At 38.5% G+C, this 19,160-nt stretch overlaps 1 protein-coding gene across 2 annotated transcripts; it reads left to right on the forward strand.

Annotated features, from left to right (window-relative positions):
- Positions 1–548: 548 nt before the first annotated feature.
- Positions 549–12,263, forward strand: lhx3 (LIM homeobox 3). 2 transcript variants are annotated; one of them, XM_030743422.1, is made up of 6 exons: positions 549–1,010; positions 5,889–6,060; positions 6,198–6,400; positions 7,941–8,092; positions 9,327–9,498; positions 10,125–12,261. In XM_030743422.1, exons 1-6 carry the CDS (start codon positions 941–943, stop codon positions 10,556–10,558), a joined length of 1,203 nt encoding a protein of 400 aa, XP_030599282.1. In that variant the 5' UTR covers positions 549–940; the 3' UTR covers positions 10,559–12,261. The 2 variants fall into 2 exon arrangements, with proteins under 2 accessions (XP_030599282.1, XP_030599283.1); XM_030743423.1 differs by lacking the exon at positions 549–1,010 and adding an exon at positions 3,452–3,676 and having other exon boundaries at positions 10,125–12,263.
- Positions 12,264–19,160: the final 6,897 nt, after the last annotated feature.

A 19,160-nucleotide genomic window follows, 5' to 3' on the forward strand; every position in this document is an offset into this window, starting at 1 on the left:
TCAGAATTGTTACACTAATTTAAATGTATTATTTACAGATTTTAAGAAATAAATTATTTTGATTTCAAACTCAAGTCTCCAAGTTCACATATTAACAATCCTCCTTTGACCATTTTATACTGGGGGGAAAACGGCTAATTAAAATATATAAAATGTGTTTTTCCCCTTTTAAATGTTTTTAAGCAATTTGTATATAATTTCCGTAAAACCGCCCCAAAAGAAATCATGTGTGTAATTCGAGCATTTAAAAAAATCCGTTTAACTTAATAGGACCACCAAGCTAACATAATGGCATGTTCAGTCCATCCACTTCCTGCCGTGCCGGTCTATTTTTAATCAAACAAAAGAGAGAGACAACGATGCAAACGCATGACAACAATGTCCCGAGCATTGCCCAATTGCTCCATTGTGCGCCTTGAAAGACAGACACGTGCAACACAACATAGACACTGAGAGAGAGCGAGGGGAGGGCAAGTGTGTCTGCGTGTGTGTGTGAGAGAGCGCGCTTAAAGATTGCCTCTGGGGATATTTGAGCGGCACACACCCCTCCAGCCTGTTTAGAGAAACTCCCCTTTCAGCACCCTGGACAGAGGCAGCGCCGACCGCCGATTATTTCAGCTGAAGTAAGGTTGCAGGGTGCAGGCTCACTTCCCCACCTCTCATTTCAAGGGTATCGACGCGACGTTAAAGAGCAACTTGATGAATATTCAAAGTTTCCGTTCTCGGCGGCTGACGAAGGGGAAAAGGTCGAAGGAAGTTCTTTTTAACTTTTTACCGAAATTCTTCCACAATCGAACAAACCTCAAGTCCCTCTCCAGAGGATAATTCGCCAGGAAAGTGCGGGTTTGAATCCACATACTCAGTCGCTTGTTAGAGTTTTTGTTGAATCGCAGACGCGTGTCTTACTACGCCCGCTTTATTCCATTGGAACATCTTCAAAATGCTGCTTGAACACCCGGGATCAAGCTGTCAAAACACCGGGAATTTCTCCCGGTACAATTCTGGCCAAGGTAAGAAGACAATTTGACTGCTTTTTTTTTTCTTCTTTTCTTTTTTTTCCTTTTACAATGAATATAAATTATGCATCGATTTCGGAGAAACGCAGTTATCGAATACACGTTAATTGGGCGTCTTGGGGTCTGTGAATTGGTCACGGTGCGGTGTAAATAGACATGCAGCAACTGAGCACAGCAGGACTTAAGATTTAGTCGAGTGATCTGTAACAAGCATGAAATAGTCACTTTAACGGGGAAAGCAAACACACGCCTGGAAGAAGAAAAAAAAATACGTGCAGCCTTGTGGAGATTTTTTAAAATAAATATCTTAAATAAATTGTGGGCAAATATGACATTTAGGCTACTGCATAAAAAGTTGCAGGAAGACTGTTGAGCAACCCATGGTGTTGCACACAGACTACTTAGAGGCCCCTCTTGTGCACTGCGTGAGGGAGACGTTATGAATCCGTAATGAGTGTTCATTGTTGGGGACTCACAGGAACAGATGTTATGCGCGTGCTGTCATTTCACACCGCCCGTGCGCATGGCGCAGGAAGCGGATATGGGGAGAGCACCGGACCCGCTGTGGCTATAGCAGCCCGACAGGCTGCCAGCACGCACAAAGTCGCTCCCACCCGCGGACCCAGGAACACAACATGCTCAACAGGTGTCATACCTGACCCGACAGGTGGGACACCTGAGGTCACCACTGAAGGATGGTTATGAAGTCTGGAGAGAGAAATAAAATTTAAAAAATTAAAATGTGACTGTCTTGTAGTCTAGAAGTGTTATTTAGTGTCCAAAACGAGGGAGCTGCATGTTCTAGCCTTCTTAATTTCGCGAGGTTGTGTAATAACATTGTACCAGCGGTCACTTAGCACAAGCTATGTTCGTGTTATTTTAAACCACTGATATGTCTGAAATAAATAATCGAAATCTGAAAATGTTTTAAAATCAGATTCCCACCAGATTTCAAACCAAATAATAATAATAAAAAATAATAATGCTTAAAAACTCAAATGAAAAACGTGGATTTGTTTTGCTATCGTTGCAACTTCTCAGACTACCTGACTTGTTCTCTGATGGCCATTTTATGGCTTTGTTGCCACATTACTGTCGGCTCACCCCCTCAAAAGTGAGCGATCAATATGACATAAATATTATTACAAAGCTGAAAAGTAAGAGGGGCACACATGAACCCCACACTTTGCTCCAAAACGTCTTTCATATACTTCTGAAATGCAGGCAAATGGGACATTGATTTTAGATTCATCAGCGGTTCCTGGCGGTTGTGGCACTACCCGAGATTTCCCCAGGCGCTCTTTTGTGCCAAAGATCAGTGTCAATAAAATTCATTGGGGTGCTGGCCCGATCAACATGTTATTGAACAGCCAGTCTCTCCACTGAATAAACACTTGTCTTTGAGCACACATTCAAATAACATGAAATGGAGATTGGGTATGCGCGCATATTGCACATATATTCGTTAGTTTGTAAGATATTTAAAGACAGTTAAACCATTTTTAATCTGACCGATTAAAAGAATATACGAAGACAGCTTTCAGAATCATAGTTTGTCGTTCATCCATGAAGATGATAACAACAACAACAACAACAACAACAACAACAACAACAATAATAATAATAATAATAATAATAATAATAATAATAATAATAATAATAATAATAATAATATGTGAATAGATTGAAAAGCTTTCGTCAAAAGCTGTTAGTCTCTGTTACGCATGTCTGGAATCTTTGGAATGTGAAATGAGGCGTACACTTGTGAGAAACCACATTTCTTTAATAAACCAGCAACATAATTGTGTGAAGGTTTTAATCACAGTGATATTTATCCCTTTTTCGGTCGTTATTAGCAGGACATAAACCAAACAAACAAATAAACAAATAAATACATGACACCATTGTTTGTTTGTTTGCATCTGTAGCAGTTTAAATAGTTGAGACGTTACGTCATTGGAATTACCTAATGAAAACAAAGTTGCCAGGTATTTCTTTAATTACGGTATTTTTCAAATGCATAAAAACGTATGAACAACAGATCAATCGAAGAGTTACTGTCATCATATCATTCAGAAATATATTTGCATATGAAAAAGGGACTACCGAGTTAAATAAAAAATTGTTTATAGTCGACACATAAGCAGGTTTCAGTCGGGTGATGCAATTTAAAGATAAATTAAAGCAAGTAAATGTTTGGTAAAAGTAACAGGCCACAGCATCATAGTGCCTCTCTGAGTACTGAAAATCTATTAGCTTCTCCCCTCACCTCGTGTTTATTCCTGTCCGGGGTAAGGTACTCAGTAGGTGATGTTAATCCATCTCCCTGTCGCCTAGGAAACGGCGCAGCGTAATCCAGCCCTGGCTTCAGCACGGAGAAGCATAAAAGCAAGCTCTCCTGCACTCTCGCGCGTTTGTGTTTCAATCTGGGGCCCCTGCAAGCACAAATTTGACAACACCTCCAGTGCGCGCGCGTATGTTTGTGTGCGTGTGTGTGTGTGTGTGTGTGTGGATAGACAAACGCAAAACAGGTTTGATTTAATGCAAGCGTTAATCATGAGCAATGGATGGACATGGTGAGTTCAACTCTGCAAAAGAGGCACCAAATAACGCGGAGATGCTGCTCGCTCTGCTGTCACACAGCGAGGAGTTGCGAAAAGGTAACCTAGACAAAATATGATCGCATTCTTGGTTTTGCACATATTTGTGTATGTGTGTGTGTGTGTGTAGCATGTGTTCATACACACGGGCCTTTATGTATGGCTGTAGGACTGATTGCAGTCTGTTGAGCATGTGCTATTATAACTGGTATCTGGATTAACGGATGCTGCACAGCTGCAGTCTTTTATTTTGGAAAATGAAGCCTTCTAGGACTGAGAACGTGTCATTTTCGTTGCTCCAGATATCTGCAATAGCAATCGTAAGCACCAGGTTTTAACCTTTGATCTGTCTGAACTGTCTTTCAAATTTCGTTTGATGCCCTGTTTGGGGGGTAAATCCGGTTTAACTCAGATTTATCCACCGTTTGAATTGGGAAATATGTTTTGCGCATTTTGTAGTCGGGCATAAACTGGGGTATTAATACTTCTTGTGAACATTCAGAAGTTTTTTTTATTATTATTTTTATACACGACTGCTATTTCACACCGTTCATATTGATCGGTTATCAGATTGATGAAGTGATGCGAGCAACCTCACCTCCTCTAGAGATTGACGAGAAATTTCAATTGGGATCTTCGAGTATCATTTTAGTATTCGAAGTGGGCCCTCCAAGGTGAGCAAATTGTTTGGACATCGTGTTGGTGTGTGCAGTGAGGCTACAGGCCGCAGCTTTCTAGTTTTACAGAGCTCGCTGAATTAATGATAACCTGGATACACCTGTTCTTGATGTGGCTGCCACCGCACTTGTGCACAGCTTGCTGGTGATACCAGAAGAAATAGTTCGTTCATATTTTATGAATCGTCCGCAACAAGAACAATAGGAATGCGATTCCTTGAACGGATGGAATATGAAGTGGTTGAGCTTCTTTTAATTAATAATAAAGGGGACTCGTGATGTTTTGCCTGTCATTGCAGCTGTCCTTTTTTTTTCTGTTTTAATATTAAAAAGTTAAAACATCCCAGAAATCGGTGAATTTTCTATCTTAATACGTCGAAGCTGCACTGAGGGAATTTGATTAAAATACTTAGAAAGAAGTATAGCGTTACGTCGTGTAAGGCCTGTGACAAATTTACAGGAAAACCAGCGAATCACTGTTAGTGTGCGTGAACAACTGAATGTGTCACATTTATGCATTCGGATCATTATTTTTCTCCAGTTTATTATTTTTTTCTTCAGTTTTATATGCCTACCTAGTGTGTTTTACTTATTATTGCTGTCACTGTATACGTCAAAAGGCACTTTAAATGCCTACATGCTGGTCGAATGCAAATATTTACCCTATTTCTTATTATTTAATAGCTTAGATTTCATCGCGTTTTTTAATTTAACTATTCATGGATCCATCTTTAAATGTGCCCAATTATTCGGTTTCAATTAAGATTTCAGCACCTATTGCATGAGAAATTTTAGTCTAATTTCTTTTACTCTTCCTGTGGCTGCTATCAAAATGTATAATGTCAAGAGTTGCTGCATTATTCTATAGCCAGTCAGACCTGTGGTGTGGTGCTGACCCAAGGCAATAATCTGATGTTTTGTTTTGTTTTTTTAATCACTTGAAAAAAGAAAAGAAAAAAAAAAGGTCAGCTATTAAACACCTAGAATTGGAAATCTTAATTACCAAATTAAACTTTAACCTGATTCATTTATTTAGTATTGACCATTTTGTTTTACTATAATATAGATTTTTTTTTTTAAAGTATAAATAAAATCCATGCGATATAATGGCCAGTGTTTTCTTAAGCATGAACACAACATAACTTATTTTTATTGATTTATTTTTGTGTGTATGTGCAAATATTTTTTGTGGTATCGAAGCGTAAGTATTTAAAGTAAATCGCTCCCAAAATGAAATGGCCAGTAAAAAAAAAAAGTCTCACCCGGGAAACAGAAAAGGAAACACAAACCGAGGAGGGAGGGAAAGCTAAGAAACACGGTTCAGGTGAAGTGAAATACCTAATCACTATGATTACGGTGTTTTCACACTGCCGAGCTTTATTTTATCTATTAAGCGTGACGCCTTCTTGCTGCATCATTAAACAGTTGTGTCCATTAGGAGATAATTATACCAAGTTTGGCCCATGCCCTCATATTAAGCACAATAAACGTCCTCAGCTGTCATTTTGCTCGTCTATGGCCGCTTCCCTTCGTGATTTTTACGGCAAGTTTAAAAGACTAAAATGTTTGTTGTGATTCCATCTTGTCTCTTTCAGAAATTCCAGTGTGTGCAGGCTGCAATCAACACATTGTCGACCGCTTTATCCTCAAAGTGCTTGATCGCCACTGGCACAGCAAGTGCCTAAAGTGCAGTGACTGCCAGGCACAACTGGCGGACAAGTGCTTCACCAGGGGCGACAGTGTCTACTGCAAAGACGATTTCTTCAAGTGAGCAGCTTTCAGAAAAACTAAGTCAATGCTAATCAGATATATGAAAAAAAAAAATATTATCTTATGATGAATCCTCATTTTTGTCTTCCTGAGAAAGTTGTGTACTGATTGCAACCGTCAAATTTTTCCAAAAGGAGATTCGGGACCAAATGCGCAGCTTGTCAGCAGGGGATTCCGCCCACACAAGTGGTGAGGAGAGCGCAGGACTTCGTCTACCACCTGCACTGCTTTGCCTGCATCGTATGCAAGCGGCAGCTTGCCACAGGTGACGAATACTATCTGATGGAGGACAGCAGGCTGGTCTGTAAGGCCGACTACGAGACTGCCAAACAGAGAGGTGAACTGCAGCTATTATTGCATTTGTCAAATTCAAAGCTATGATATGTTGTACTTTCTGTGTTGACTTGTTTTAAGTTACCTGCCATGGCAGACGTCATCCTTAAACTTTGACCCGCCTGCGCTAATTGCACCATTGCCCGCAAACCAATCGATACTAAACTGCATAAAGCGCAGGTCAGAAGGATTACATCTGCACTCTGCACGTGAAAGGATCAGCTTTCAATAACTCTTATTATAGTGGGCGGGGTGGGCTGGGTAGAGACGTAATAAGAGATAGTTGGATGTATATCTGACCGCGAGAGCAGTATATGCGTGTGTCTTAAAAAATATGATTGTATGCAGTCTTCATTATTATTTACAGCACGGTAATAATATATTATTATGGTTATTCATGCTATAGGTTCAAGAATTTTTTCTACCACAGTTATTTCAATATATACATGTTTTAAAGGTGATTTTTTACGTTAGAAATGCTGCAAATAAACATTTCACTGTTTATGTTTTGCAGGTATAGTTTCTTCCTTTTATTCATGTGTATTATCTGTAATTGAAGTCTGAACATAATAGTTTTTAATAGGAAAAAAAAGGTCTATGATTAAAATGAATTAAGGTCCAAGACCACTAAAAGTGCTTCAAAATAAAAGTATGCAGTTATAGCTGTTTACCCCCAAAACTGTTATCCTTAAAACATACTATAGGTTCAAAAAAGTTTTAATGAGGGCAGTTTAATGAACACCAAATGCATATTGGGGGCACTAAGCAAGTTTGTCATTAGCTATTAGATGCAATGTTTATAGATTAATGCCTGTATACTGTTTTCAAAAGGATAGCTGGCTTATAGTATAGTTGAAATGATATAATGCGGTGCAGGCCAACAGACCAAAACATGTTCACCAGATACTGTTTTATGCTTTACCTCACACTGCTGAAAGTCCCAGCAGGCTCGTTCCTGATAGGGCAGACTGGGCATGGCCGATTTTTATCTCCCCATCTGTTTGTTTGAATTTACTGTGCTGATTTATGCAGTGAGTTAACACAAGTTTTCACCAAAAACACACACGTTTATTTTACTAATGACAGGGTGCAATTACTTGGGCAGCATCCATTTGGATGATGGTTTTGTATTTTGCTGTGCTGGCAAACAGATGTGCAGGCATGATGCAGTTATGCACAGCACTCCAGATTTAGGGTTTATGACCTGAAGGGAATTTATCCATTTATGCAAGATTAGGAAACTGTATATAAAGCAGGTTATGTGCTGTAAGTAATAAGTATATGTTTCTATCAAAGAGTTAAATGTTGGTGACCCAGGATGTCTGTAAAAAATTTGCTGCATGGACTATACTGGAGTTTATTCATTTATTACAAATTTTATTGATAGTAGTTGCTTTGGCATAACACACTTTTAATTATTTAATTTGTCTTTATATGTCTTTAGCCCATATATAGTGAGAACAAAAATAAACACCTTTCAGGTCCACGTAACATCTCAATAAGGTCTACCTAGTGCTGACATTGTATGTTGGGTATCCTTACAGAGGCCGATTCTACTGCAAAAAGGCCACGAACGACCATCACTGCAAAACAGTTAGAGACGCTGAAGAACGCTTACAATAACTCTCCCAAACCTGCCCGCCACGTGCGAGAGCAGCTGTCATCAGAGACGGGCCTGGATATGCGGGTTGTGCAGGTAGAGTATATTATTATCCATTAAAGGCTATTCCATTAGTGTCCTGACTTCATTATCAAGGCACAATTGTGGCTGACCTGGCACAAGTGTACTGTACGAACTGTGCGTATGTGTGCATGTGCGTAGGAGGGTGGGGGGGATTTACGGCTAGATGGAGTAAAATGAAGTCCAAATGAAAGTCAGCGTAGTTTAAGTGCAAGCTCGTTAACAATGCTAAGAGGGCCCCTCACATATTGTCTGCTGCTGAGGAGCCTCATCCTGGTTGCTGGGTGGTGGTCATATATATTGTTTTATTTGCAAGGACAAAAGTAGAGACAGAAGCCACTAAAATGCTCCTCATTATTCACTGAAAAGGAAAGGGTGAAGAGGGTTCACTCAGGGTGGCATCTCATTAAAGAGAATGTAAAACTGCTTTCTGTGCTTGTGGCTAAAACGAATAAATTTTGTGCGCAAGATAAAATTGATGAGAAAAAAAAAATACATTTTTGCATTTAGTATCAGACTTCACAGACACCAGAAGGCAGTGAGATTACAGACAAATTAAGACCACCAGCTGCACATATACTGCAGTCTGTAAGCCAGCGTTAGACCAGATCAAAAGCAAACCTACAAAATTTCAAATATTTGAAGTTCCAAGTGAGTCTGCTCCCTCAGATGAGGACAACTTGTAGCTGTCATGAAGTTAATTAAATGCATGATAAATCTGGTGTAGGGGACACTAGCAGTGACACCGAACAGGATTACTGTTCGGTGTCACTGCTCAAGTCTCCCACTTGCACTGAAGTGGGTGCAAAGTGGTATCCAGACAGTCTTTGAACATTAATTTTGTTTTAATGTTTTAAAGCATAGTATGTGCATCACGTAAGGAGCAGAGGACATCAGCTGTAGGAGACTTTGACTTCTGTAAGAGTCACAACGATGAAATAACGCTCACTATTTGTTTAAAGTTCACTACACTGAGAAAACCAAGTAAATTAGGCAACCAAATCAAGCTGAAATGTATTTATTTTTATTAGACTGTCTTCTAAAAATAAATTTAAAATAATTGTTTTTTAATTCTAGGGTTTTTTTTATTATTCAGACACTTTATTTGTATCTAATACATTTCTGATAAATAATCACAACTTGGCCTAAAAATTCTTCTTCTTCTTCTTCTTCTTCTTCTTCTTCTTCTTCTTCTTCTTCTTCTTCTTCTTCTTCTTCTTCTTCTTCTTCTTCTTCTTCTTCCCTCCAGGTATGGTTTCAGAACAGACGAGCTAAAGAAAAAAGGCTGAAGAAAGACGCCGGGCGGCAAAGATGGGGGCAGTACTTCCGCAATATGAAGAGGTCAAGGGGAAGCTCCAAATCTGACAAGGACAGCATCCAGGAGGAGGGCATGGACAGTGATGCAGAGGTGTCCTTCACAGGTAGAGTCAACAACCAAATAATTAAGAGATCAGGCAGCCAGTTTTACATGTGACGTAAGAAAAGCAGAGCTGTTACTACTAACATAAAGATGGCTCCATCCATAAATTTTATTTACTTACTTATGTACTAAAATAATCTGCTTTTTCAAAATTTCCTTCCTCAAGCGGTGGTGATATTCAGTAAGAATCTAATGTATAATAGTCCAGCCACATCAGAAAGTGCTGTAGTAAAGCATCAGTTTGACTGGATGTTGTAATTGGAAAACAAGCACATTAGCTAACAAGTGTGCAACACAAGCTGCTATGATAACCTCCCCAAGCCACTTGCAGGTTTTGCTGAGCTGTGACATATAGTATATTCTCTCCTTTGGTATTTTTTTTTTTTTTTTTATGGGTTTAGTATATTTAGTAGATTATTTCACTCAAGAAAGGCTTGCTGATCAGTTACCAAGCTAAAAAATGTTACCTCAATCAGGAGGCAGTGCACAAAGTTTAATTTGTGCACTGCACCAACTCTGTTACATCAACTCTGCAAATTTTAAGTACTCTTGTAATGGCTGCTATGGGATAAATATGGAAGATATTAATCTCAAATACTACTTTATCTTCTTTTCCATGTTGGACAGATGAACCACCCATGTCAGAGCTTGGCCACACTAATGGCATTTACAGCAGCCTGAGTGAGTCCTCTCCAGCTATGGGAGGCCGCCAAGCGGGCAACAACCACAACTCTTTCCCCCTTGAGCATGGCGTCCTCCCCTCTCAGGACCAGTTCCACGACATCCGCTCCAACAGCCCTTACAGCCTTCCTCAATCGCCGGGGTCACTTCAGGCGCTACCCAGACACCAGCCTCTGATCTCCAACCTAGTCTACCCTGACTCTGGCATATCTATCATGACCCAAGGCAGTGGACCTGGGATCAACCCTGCTGTAAGGGTTTCCATGGGTGCAGCTAACGGCCCCAGCTCAGACCTCTCCACTGGCAGCAGCGGTGGATACCCAGATTTTCCCGCCAGTCCTGCCTCCTGGTTAGATGAAGTGGACCACGGGCAGTTTTGATTGGTCAACAACAAGAAATTTGAGCTTTTTTTCTGCATTTTTGTGTCTTCTGTTGGATTTTAAGATTTGGAAAATAGTCACACAGGACAGTGATTGTGTAAGGAAAGGAAGAAAGGGAACGCTGTCCTTGGATCTCACCAATAGCTGATTCAGTGTATGTTGTCTGGATGAAAGTAAGGAAGAAAATGTCCCTCATTTTAAGCACTTGGCCTAACAATTATCCTTCAGTAGTAAGACTGTATGCAAAGTAAGGAGTTCACAAATTCTCCATTTTCATACATCTCTCTTTAAGAACAATATAGAGACCACAGGCACACTCAGAAAATTTAGACATCAACCTTTTGTTTGCTTTACCCACTCTCCCACTCCTCCCACTGCTTTTTGATAACTACAGTGTGGTAGGTGCAGAATTCAGTTAGACATTCAAAGTCTTTAAATGTCTGGTTGTTGCCAAATGTCTATATAAATATATATAATGGTTTATCATTGTGGAGACTTTATTTTTATACAAACCCCTTCTTGGACATGAATAAGAACCTGCATATGAGGACTTTGTACATTCTTGAACAGGGATATAGGCAAAAATGTAGATGTTGTCTTAAATGGTACCTAGGGATCCAATTACTTCTATGCATTTGTGTGTTCTCAGATGTATCTCGTTCGTTTCATTCTACTGGAAAACACCCCAAGGAAGAACTGTAGTACCCGGGGTCTGATGTATATGTTTGTTTCTGTGGAAAAAACAATGTTTTATGTCTTATTTATTCTGTCTGGTAATGATGATGATGATGATGATTCCTAATTAAATGACAGGACTTTAATAAATTTGTCACCTAAATCAAAATGGAATTCAGTCCTTTTTGGTTGCTCTACAAAATGGTGCATCATACATTATGAGACCAAAAGAATAATGAGTGCTCATAAAAGTAACTGAGTAAAGTGTATAAAAGGTTATTTGGAAGATTAAAAAAAAAAAACAAAAAAAAAACTGAAGATAAAATTTAATTATATTTTGGACACATTTTAAGTTATTTTAAGCACTTGAAAAATTATTGTCAAAGCAAAGAAATAAGAACTAACAAATGAAGTATCACCTTTTATTCATCTTACCTGCAGCAGCATCTATCTTATATCTAGCATATCTATAGTACATATCGCCACAGTGACTGTGAAACCAGAGCAAGCCTGCAGTTCTGCCTGTGTCTGCAAATTGAGTATCTGGCTAACTACCAACACTGTATCAGGGGTTCAACAGCTCTTTAGTGGAGAAATTTGATGCAGTCAACCCATCAATTCAGAGATTACTGGGTCTTGTTTGCCCAAATGCCCCTATGGGAAAGGAATCTCCAATCCATTATCCAAGAAGGGATCAAGTGCCCCTTGTGAATTTCCTCATTTGTTTAGTTATTCAAAGTCAGATTCAATTAAATAGATTAAACAGTAAATGTGTGTGTGCATGCAAGTGAATGTGTGTGGGGGAGCCTGTTTACGTGTTTGCTTCTATAAGCGCCTGTGATATGTGCGTATGGAAACACCCTTGCATGTCAGTAGGTGTTGATACGGATTTTAAATCCTTATGCTTTCTATACCTTTTTTTTTGTTTAAATTGTATGCATTTATTTATATATTGATGTATGTGCCTGTCATCTATAAGCCATTTGCAGTGGGTTCTTAAAGCCAGTATTTTCACTTTTTATTTTACCTGTTTCACTTCGAGCATCCTACATATGTAGATCCACTATGTTTATAATGAATAAACCATGATGGAGAAAAGTTGAATAAATTTACAGAAGCAGTATACACCGTTGAAAACCTTTTATTTTTGTCTTTTTCCTTTTTTCTATTTTATGTTACCTCATGTAGTTTTGCTTAAAAGATGAATTGGAAAAGACTATCCACAGCATATTTGAAATTATCCCTGCATTCTGTCAGGTTTTGGAGAATGCACTCAAAGTAAACACTGCTGCATGCAAAGAGTCTGAGTCTGAGTCTGAGTCTACGTGATCGTGCAGCCTTGTGTGTGTTTGTATGTGGATTTGTAAAATATGACATGCATGAGGACAACAGCCAGCTGTCCTCATCCCCCCCTTTTGTTTTGGAGTGTAACCTCCAACTTCCTCCGCCACTAATGGCTGCCTGCTCTGCTCCTCAGGTTCCAACAACAAGGGAAGGAACACCAGAGCTGAATCCTTCCAGATGAGAGACAGGTATCATTGTTGCATCGCAGGTGTGTAACCTGACCCAAAGAGTGTTTGGAGTAAGGCGGTGAGAGTGAAGAGTCAAAGGCTCGGTCAGTTTACTGGGCTGTTTGTATTTGGGTTAGAAAGGTTTATTTGTTGCAGACTTTGCTTAAAATAAAGGTGTTAATGGGGGTTTTGTTTAGATCATCAAGACGTCCTTATCTGAGTGCAGTAACACAGCACCTGTGCTGCAGTTTCATGCATTTCTAGATCTCTAAAAAGTCACTGAATTTATTGGCCCCATGGCATTTTCTTCCTTTTATTTTACCTTCACTTCTCAGGTCTCACTCAGCAGATGTGAGATTTTGGTGACCATGAGGTGAACTCCTCTAAGCAAATAACTGGGATTATGTCACCCCACTCTTTCAGATTGAGTTGGAAATCCACTGTTTTCTGAGTGAAAAATTAGATTACGTTGTGTATGCAATTTGTCAAATGGGTTGTATAGGACTTGCTGAGAAAAGGGTATTCTAAGGAGGTGTTAGGAGTCAACTATTTAAATTGAATGAAGAGCATAATTTGAAAGTAAATGGTGGGAAAATTCTAAGAAAAGAGAAGGAGATGGAGAAAAAATGTAATGTAAGACGATGGAATGCATAAAGGTAGCCTGCAATTTTAAAAGAATATGATTGAGACAGAAGTCACAAGTAAAGAACAGTAAACCAACCTTTACCTCCCTGTGTGGATCAATATGATAGTTGATGTATTGTACACAATTAAAAGCAATTGAAGGCTGCATGATTTTTGATATGTGTATAGGATTTCTGTAAAAAGCAGATTATGAATGAAAGACTTGACATCTTTAAAAATATGTTTACTTCATGACTGGAAACAACCTGAATCTCACAAAGGATTATTTTAGCTTAAAGTCCTTATAAAATGTAAATAATCACAATTATTTACAAAGTTACTTTTTTATTTTTTAGCTGAGCGTGGATGAAAAAATGAATGCCCCTCTGATATCTGTCTGTTACATATGAAGCAACAAACAAGGCTACACTAAGTCTAATGAAAACAAGAGGAAACCATTAAATTGGTTTTAAATTATCTGTGATTCACCTTTTTCTAAAGCTTACCATTGCAGTGTTGCATTTATATTTCTCAGGGGTTTTTTTCTGTTTTATCATCATACAAAATAAAAATAAAATTATTGTCTAATGTGAGTTTTATGGTGGACTCTGCCTTAGCCAGTTTCCTCTGTTTACATCTTTTTTTTTCTGATGCTACATTAGCCATCTTCCGGCTGTAGCTTCATGCAACATTTAGGAGACTGACAATAAAATTTTATTTTTTTAATCTAATTCCTGATATGACAGCAAATATGCCAATGAAATCTTTTAATAATATATTTTTTTATCAAATAAACTCATAGCAATTATAAAACCATGACCTAAGTAAATTTAGTAAATTTTAATTGTCATTTTCATACAGTCTCTTTTTCCAGTTCTAAAGTGTTTTATACATAACAACATTTAATTATTTTTTTTCTATTACACTGAGTCATGTTTGTCTTTACAAATGAAATTTAGTTACTTTATTTTTTATGAGAACATAGTACTTGGCTAGTATAGCAAATCAGAAGTATGAAACAATTTTTTAACCTGACAAAAAAAAAATATGACAATAAAAATGTTACATTCTGCTGCATATAGTATTATATAATATGAAAACAGTTTGTGATTGGATGAGCAATATTTCTACCAAGTTCAGAACCTTTAATTTAAAATATTTAATCTTAAATGTTTTAAGAGCAGATATCTCAATTCACATAAAAATAATACGTTTTCATATTAAAATTTATTGAATTACACGGGAACCACAACATTTATATTTAAACGTCTTTGTATGAATACATACAAAAGATATTTTTTGACCAGCAATTTTTAAGTTTTTTTAAATCACAAGAAGACAATAAATTCATAAATATAGTACATATTCCTCATGAAGCCACCAGTGTTGGCAGCGTAACACTCGTAAAATATAAATTACAAGGTGTAGAATATGAAATCCTGATGAGGTTTAAGGCTGCCTATTGCGTTGTGCTCACTGTTAAACTGTTGCTTTTAACAGTCCTTTCTGTAAAGGACTCTAAGCCTGGCAGAATGCCTGTTGTCTCTCATATATGAATTCACACACGCAAAAGCACACATGCACACACACACACACACACACACACACACACACACACACACACACACACACACACACACACACACACACACACACACACACACACAGGCCCCCCAGGCCCATGTCAGATGGTGCTGAGTAAATCAGGGCTGACAATAACACCTCCCCTGGGTCCCACACATCACAACTACAATTCAGACCTAATGGAGCAGCAACGGAGGGCTGGCTGGCTGCTTAGCGTGTGTGTGTGTGTGTGTGTGTGTGTGTGTGTGTGTGTGTGTGTGTGTGTGTGTGTGTGTGTGTGTGTGTGTGTGTGTGCGCATGGAAGAAACAGTGTGCTCTTTTTCATTTTGGGATCTTGGGGGGGTGGGGTGGGGGGATGAAGGGATGAGGAAGAGCACAGTGGATTATCGGTGGTACAGATATCAATCAATTAAGGCAATGTGTTAATTGAATAAGGTCCTGCAGTGGGTAGGGTTTTGTAGTTTTGAAGAGGCAGAAATGGGATAGGAAAAAGTGTCGGGAATTAAAAGGAAGGTATGGAATGAAGATTAGTTCAAGATATTACAATGGAAATATTTTTGCAAAACTATAAATTTTTAGCTATATTTATTAAATTACAACATACAGTATTCCCAAATAATGTGCGTACCAAAAAAAAAAAAAAAAACTTAAAATTTTGCGTTTGACTGGAAAGTACAAAAAAACGTGGACACACACAAGCAAACAAACTGCAAGCACAGCACTGACCAGCATGATGCTTTTGTTTGTGCTGCAGATTAATGGCACCAGCGGCCGCATAAGAGCAATGTAACTAATCAACATGGTCATTAGCGTGTGTTTTCTCTGACAACTTTAATCAAATCCATCACTGCTCCACCTCCCCATTACCCGCAAGCTGCATAATTATTTCTTCATTTTATTATTAGACAGGAATGCAATATCTAGTAATCTGTCTGCAATGGCTGACTGAAATGCTTTCAGGAGTGTTCATATTAGAAATGTATTGGCTAATGTATCACTCAGCTCTTCCTCTCAGTGCTGGCATAGAGATATTTGTCATCTTTAATGCAATCATCAAAGCACTTCATACAGGCATTAACCCGGGAGTGTGTGCATGAGACACATACTGATTTTTATGTGTTGTGTTTGATAACGTATCATCCTTCACGCCAGCTTTACAGCTGCATATGAATGCAGTGATATTTAACAAACCCTATAAAAAGCTGTCTTGTTTCAAAATATTATTACAAGTCTGTCTTTATTTTATTTTCATTTCTTTTCAGTTATTCAGTTACAACACAGAGGGGACAAAATGTCAAAATGAGTAAGAAATAGTTTAATGAAGTCTGCAGCTCAAGTATTTAAAAAGACAAAGAAAGGCAACTGATTTTTGAAGCTGTTTTGATTTATGAACTACATAAATAATTATCAAATGTAGATGGAATTAATTTTCCGTGCATCAGCTGTGTAATTGAGTAATCATTTCAGCATTAATTGTTTTCACGGGTAATAAATTTTCCGTCTGCAATTAACCCCCCAAAAAATTCCCCCAGTTCAACAGTGATAATTTAGGCCTTGAAAAACCTATGTTTGTAAACTGGCAAACATTTGTTCATAATTTTAAATAGTGTTGCTTCAAGCATATTTCTGCTGGGTTTTGTCTCATTATTGCTGTTGTCAGGATTCATAGCAGCACGTGCTTATATGATTATCACAGTGAGATAATCACCCTCTTTCTCATTAGGAGCCTTGGCTCTGCAAAGGGCATTCTCTGGGCCTTTTGGCTTCTATGAGGTGTTAACAGCTCCCTAGGGGAGGCTGTCTGGCTCTCACATAACCCTCGACCTCCCCACCCACGAGCACAACACACACCAAAACCACTCAGACTCGCAGATGGCCGCTATACCAGCAGCCTAGTCATCACACTTTTCAATTATTGCTACGCCCGGGAAAGGCCATTGCTCAGCTGTCACCTCTTGGTGGAGAGGAGAGTAAGAGAGGAGTCAGCGAGGGATGGGAAAATGTAGAATTCCTACATCCAAAACACGGGAAACCCAAAGAGGACAGAAAAACAGCTGCAACGTGTCTGCTGTGACCATCAAAGAGGGTCTTTCAGGCACAGATTCTTCAGAGTCTGCTCTCTCAGTGAAGGAGGTGATAAATCACTTAGTATAATTGTTGATTTTGAAGCCAGCGTTTAAAGTGGCAAATGAAAGCGAGGGTAGCTGAACCACTCAAGCCTCGCAAGCTTTTGTTGCTTGCATGAAAAGGAAGGAGGGCTGGAGAGATAAGGAGGGCAAGCGCTGAATGTTTGCTCTTTAGTGTTTAAATATTGTCCTGCAAGGGGGGGAAATAGGAACAAGATAGAAAATATTATGATTTATTTGACCCAAAATAAAAATATACACTTATGCATTCAAACAGAAACAGTAGTCCCCTGTCTTAAAGCTACAACCAGGAGATGGGTCCTCAGGTTTACATAGCTGGAGACAGTAAGAAAGAACTTCCCTGTTTCTGTCTAAAGGTAAAATCCACCAATGTCAGCACCTCCACATGTCACTAATTAAGATTTGATATAATTTATTTGATTCATGACTTGATTCATCACTCAAAGTGTAATATTTCTTTGAGTAGATATTAGATGTTAGATTCTTAGATTCAACTCATTGTCATTGTGCGCACAAGGCACACAACGAAATGATGGTTCCAGATCACTCATCCAGAGACGAGCATCTGCAGTCATGCAGCCAGAGACCGGCGCTACCGTTAGTTTTCAGGAATAGTTCTCCAGGCTTCTTGAAGGACATTCAAATCTCTTCTTTGGATATTCGCTGCCTTTTGTTCTATTATCTCGCAAGATGATCCCACACTGCTTCAAACTTTACCTCAAACTGGTAGAAAAGACCTCAGCTTTGTCTCCCTGTTTCCCTTCCTTAAGAATGGTTTCCTGACAGCCACCCTTCCACTGAAACTATTTTTGATGATGTTTTAGCAAACAGTAGTTGGATGGAGGGCCAGATGCATCTCTCAGGCTCTATCAGGTCTTTGATTTTTCCTAATTTTTAAGGACATGTTTTTCAGATGCTATTCATGTGCTGTAAATAGCTTTTTTAAAGCCAGCTGCATCTTGTTTTGTCTTCCACTTGTCCAGTTTCCTCAGTTGTCTTAAGGACACGCTGCACACCATGCTGAGATATGCCAAGTTTTCAGCTAATAGCTTTCTGGGAATCACCTTGCTCGTACAAAAACACTATTTTATGCCTCTTAAACTGTGTTATCATTGACATTTTATGTAGCTTTAGCTATAAAAAAGAGAACAAATTATGTGTTTACAATTTAAAATGGGTTCTTTGCTAAGTTGTGTGTCACACAACACAGATTCATGCCTTGAGCTGGGTGCCTTTTTTATGCTTGAATGATTCATTGGTCGGTGTTAATCAAAGAATACCGACCAATCAAACAATCAAAGAAACAAAACAACTTCCTCTCAAAATGGACTGGACTGAAAATAAGTGAAAAGTAGCCAATTTCCAAAGAGAAACTTTGAAAGACCTTTAGAGAGCCTGGAGAACTGCTGCTTAAGACCACTTTTTAAAAAGGACACAGAAGTCTGACTTCTTGGAAACAAAATATAGAGAAATGAGGGGTGGTTCAAGACTTCTTCACATTTGCTTATACTCCTACTGATTGTGTGTGGAATGCCCCTTACTTGCAACTTCTAAAAAAAAACTAAAAACTCCTCTTTTGAAACTTGCTTTAAACAAGAAACTGATTACACTGAAATGCAACCTGCCTTTTTTTTTTTTTTTTTATAAATCAGTATTTTTTTCCTGCTACAAAATAAAACCCAATTCCTTCATTATTATTGTTTACAGACAGACTAGTATCGACCTTCTCATCTAACTCTCTGAAGAAAGTTGATTCTTTTAATGTCACCACAGTTGACAGTTGCAGAGCAAATTGAGAGCAAGTTTACCAGTATTTTCAAAATCAATGTTATTTTTTTTTTTCTCTTTTTTGGCACATCCCAATCCTAACTACAATTAAAACTCACCTTCCTCACCATGCTCATGCTTCACTGCTGCATCACTTAATCGAAGTGGCCAGAATTACAAGGCAGAAGTCGAGTCTTCCCTCATTAAGCGTAACTAATAAGAAATATTCATCACATGATAAAGCAATAACAGGCTGTTTTTATCAGTGCTTTTATACAATTATAGGCTCATAAC

This window comes from Archocentrus centrarchus, chromosome 12, assembly GCF_007364275.1.
Source record: "Archocentrus centrarchus isolate MPI-CPG fArcCen1 chromosome 12, fArcCen1, whole genome shotgun sequence".
NCBI lineage: Eukaryota > Metazoa > Chordata > Actinopteri > Cichliformes > Cichlidae > Archocentrus > Archocentrus centrarchus.